The sequence below is a fragment of the Seriola lalandi genome, unplaced genomic scaffold (assembly GCF_002814215.2).
Source record: "Seriola lalandi dorsalis isolate HSWRI2012SDOR001 ecotype SW California unplaced genomic scaffold, Sedor1 jcf7180002054950, whole genome shotgun sequence".
NCBI lineage: Eukaryota > Metazoa > Chordata > Actinopteri > Carangiformes > Carangidae > Seriola > Seriola lalandi.
The window spans coordinates 18,790-19,981 of NW_019525501.1; the positions used below are offsets into that span (position 1 = coordinate 18,790).

At 41.5% G+C, this 1,192-nt stretch overlaps 1 protein-coding gene across 1 annotated transcript in view; it reads right to left on the reverse strand.

Moving 5' to 3' along the window:
* Nucleotides 1–161: 161 nt before the first annotated feature.
* Nucleotides 162–1,192, reverse strand: part of ywhaba (tyrosine 3-monooxygenase/tryptophan 5-monooxygenase activation protein, beta polypeptide a) — a 16,338-nt gene continuing 15,307 nt past the window's right edge. Inside the window, exons 6-7 of the mRNA XM_023394636.2 lie at nt 1,086–1,181; nt 162–311 (exon numbers count right to left, since the gene is read on the reverse strand). Of these exons, the coding sequence (XP_023250404.1) occupies nt 255–311; nt 1,086–1,181 (153 nt within the window). The 3' untranslated portion in view covers nt 162–254. The remainder of the gene's footprint in view (nt 312–1,085; nt 1,182–1,192) is intronic.

Genomic DNA, 1,192 nt, shown 5'->3' on the forward strand with positions numbered 1-1,192 from the left:
AGGGAGGAGGAGGGAGGGATGTTGGGTGATGGAGTAGTTTCTGTCGCCCCCCCCCTCCTGTTTTAAAATTGATTGTGAAGGTCAGGTGCTATTCATGCTGTTGGTTATACAGAAGGAAGTCGGGAGGCTGGAGCGAGTGGGACGAGGGAATGAATGGGCTGTTTATGTACGAAGAGAGGAAGAAGAGAAGAAAGAGGAAGAGAGATAAAAGGAAGAGGAAGAAGAGTGGGGATGGGTTAACAGTGAAGTGCGCTCTAGTTCTCTCCATCGCCGGTCTCGCCCTCGTCTCCCTGGTTTTCTGATGTCCACAGCTGGAGAGAGAGAGAGAGAGAGAGAGAGAGAGAGAGAGAGAGAGACATCTGTCAGTCATCGATGAGACATGAGACGTCTCGTTACATTAATCATTGTTTAAGAAAAGATAAAATAAGAAAAGATATTCCTTTACATTTGCAGTGTTAAAGCAGCAAAATGAAAATATCAAATATTTTAAAAAGATAAATATAATAAATATAATATAATATGTACAATTAGACAGAACATAGCAGCAACATTACATCAGTGTTGGATTCATTTAAACACAAAGAGAATGAAGCTGTGACTCAATTATTAACTAATGTGACGACCAACACCAGTGTATATTATTTATTTTAGATTCTGTTTCTATTCTTATTTTATTTCTTACATTTGTCTCGTGAAACACGTTTTAATGATTGTTTTACCGACTCTCTTCACTTCCTGTCTGATCTTTTTGCTTTTTCTTTTACCTGGTTTTACTTTCTTTCTCTAACTTTAGGAAAAGTGCTTATTGTTACTGTGGGTGTGGAACCTTCTGTCAACACAAGATAAAGACGACAAACATTTACTGAGGCTCAACTTCCTGATGTTCAACACTGTAGTTACTGTATAAATAATTCAGGTGCATGTGTGTTAATAATCAGCAGTGACTTGTTGATCAGGGTCATTACACTCAAACAGAACGTGTCTGAGCTCCTGAACGCTGCACAGCTGCTGCGTTCACTGTCCTCAGTAAATGCAGCAGGTTTCATCGTGTGTGTGTGTGTGTGTGTGTGTGTGTGTACACTCACAGTGAGGTTGTCCCTTAGTAGCTGCATGATCAGCGTGCTGTCTTTGTAAGAGTCCTCGTTCAAGGTGTCGAGCTCGGCGATCGCCTCGTCGAAAGCCTGGGGGGGGG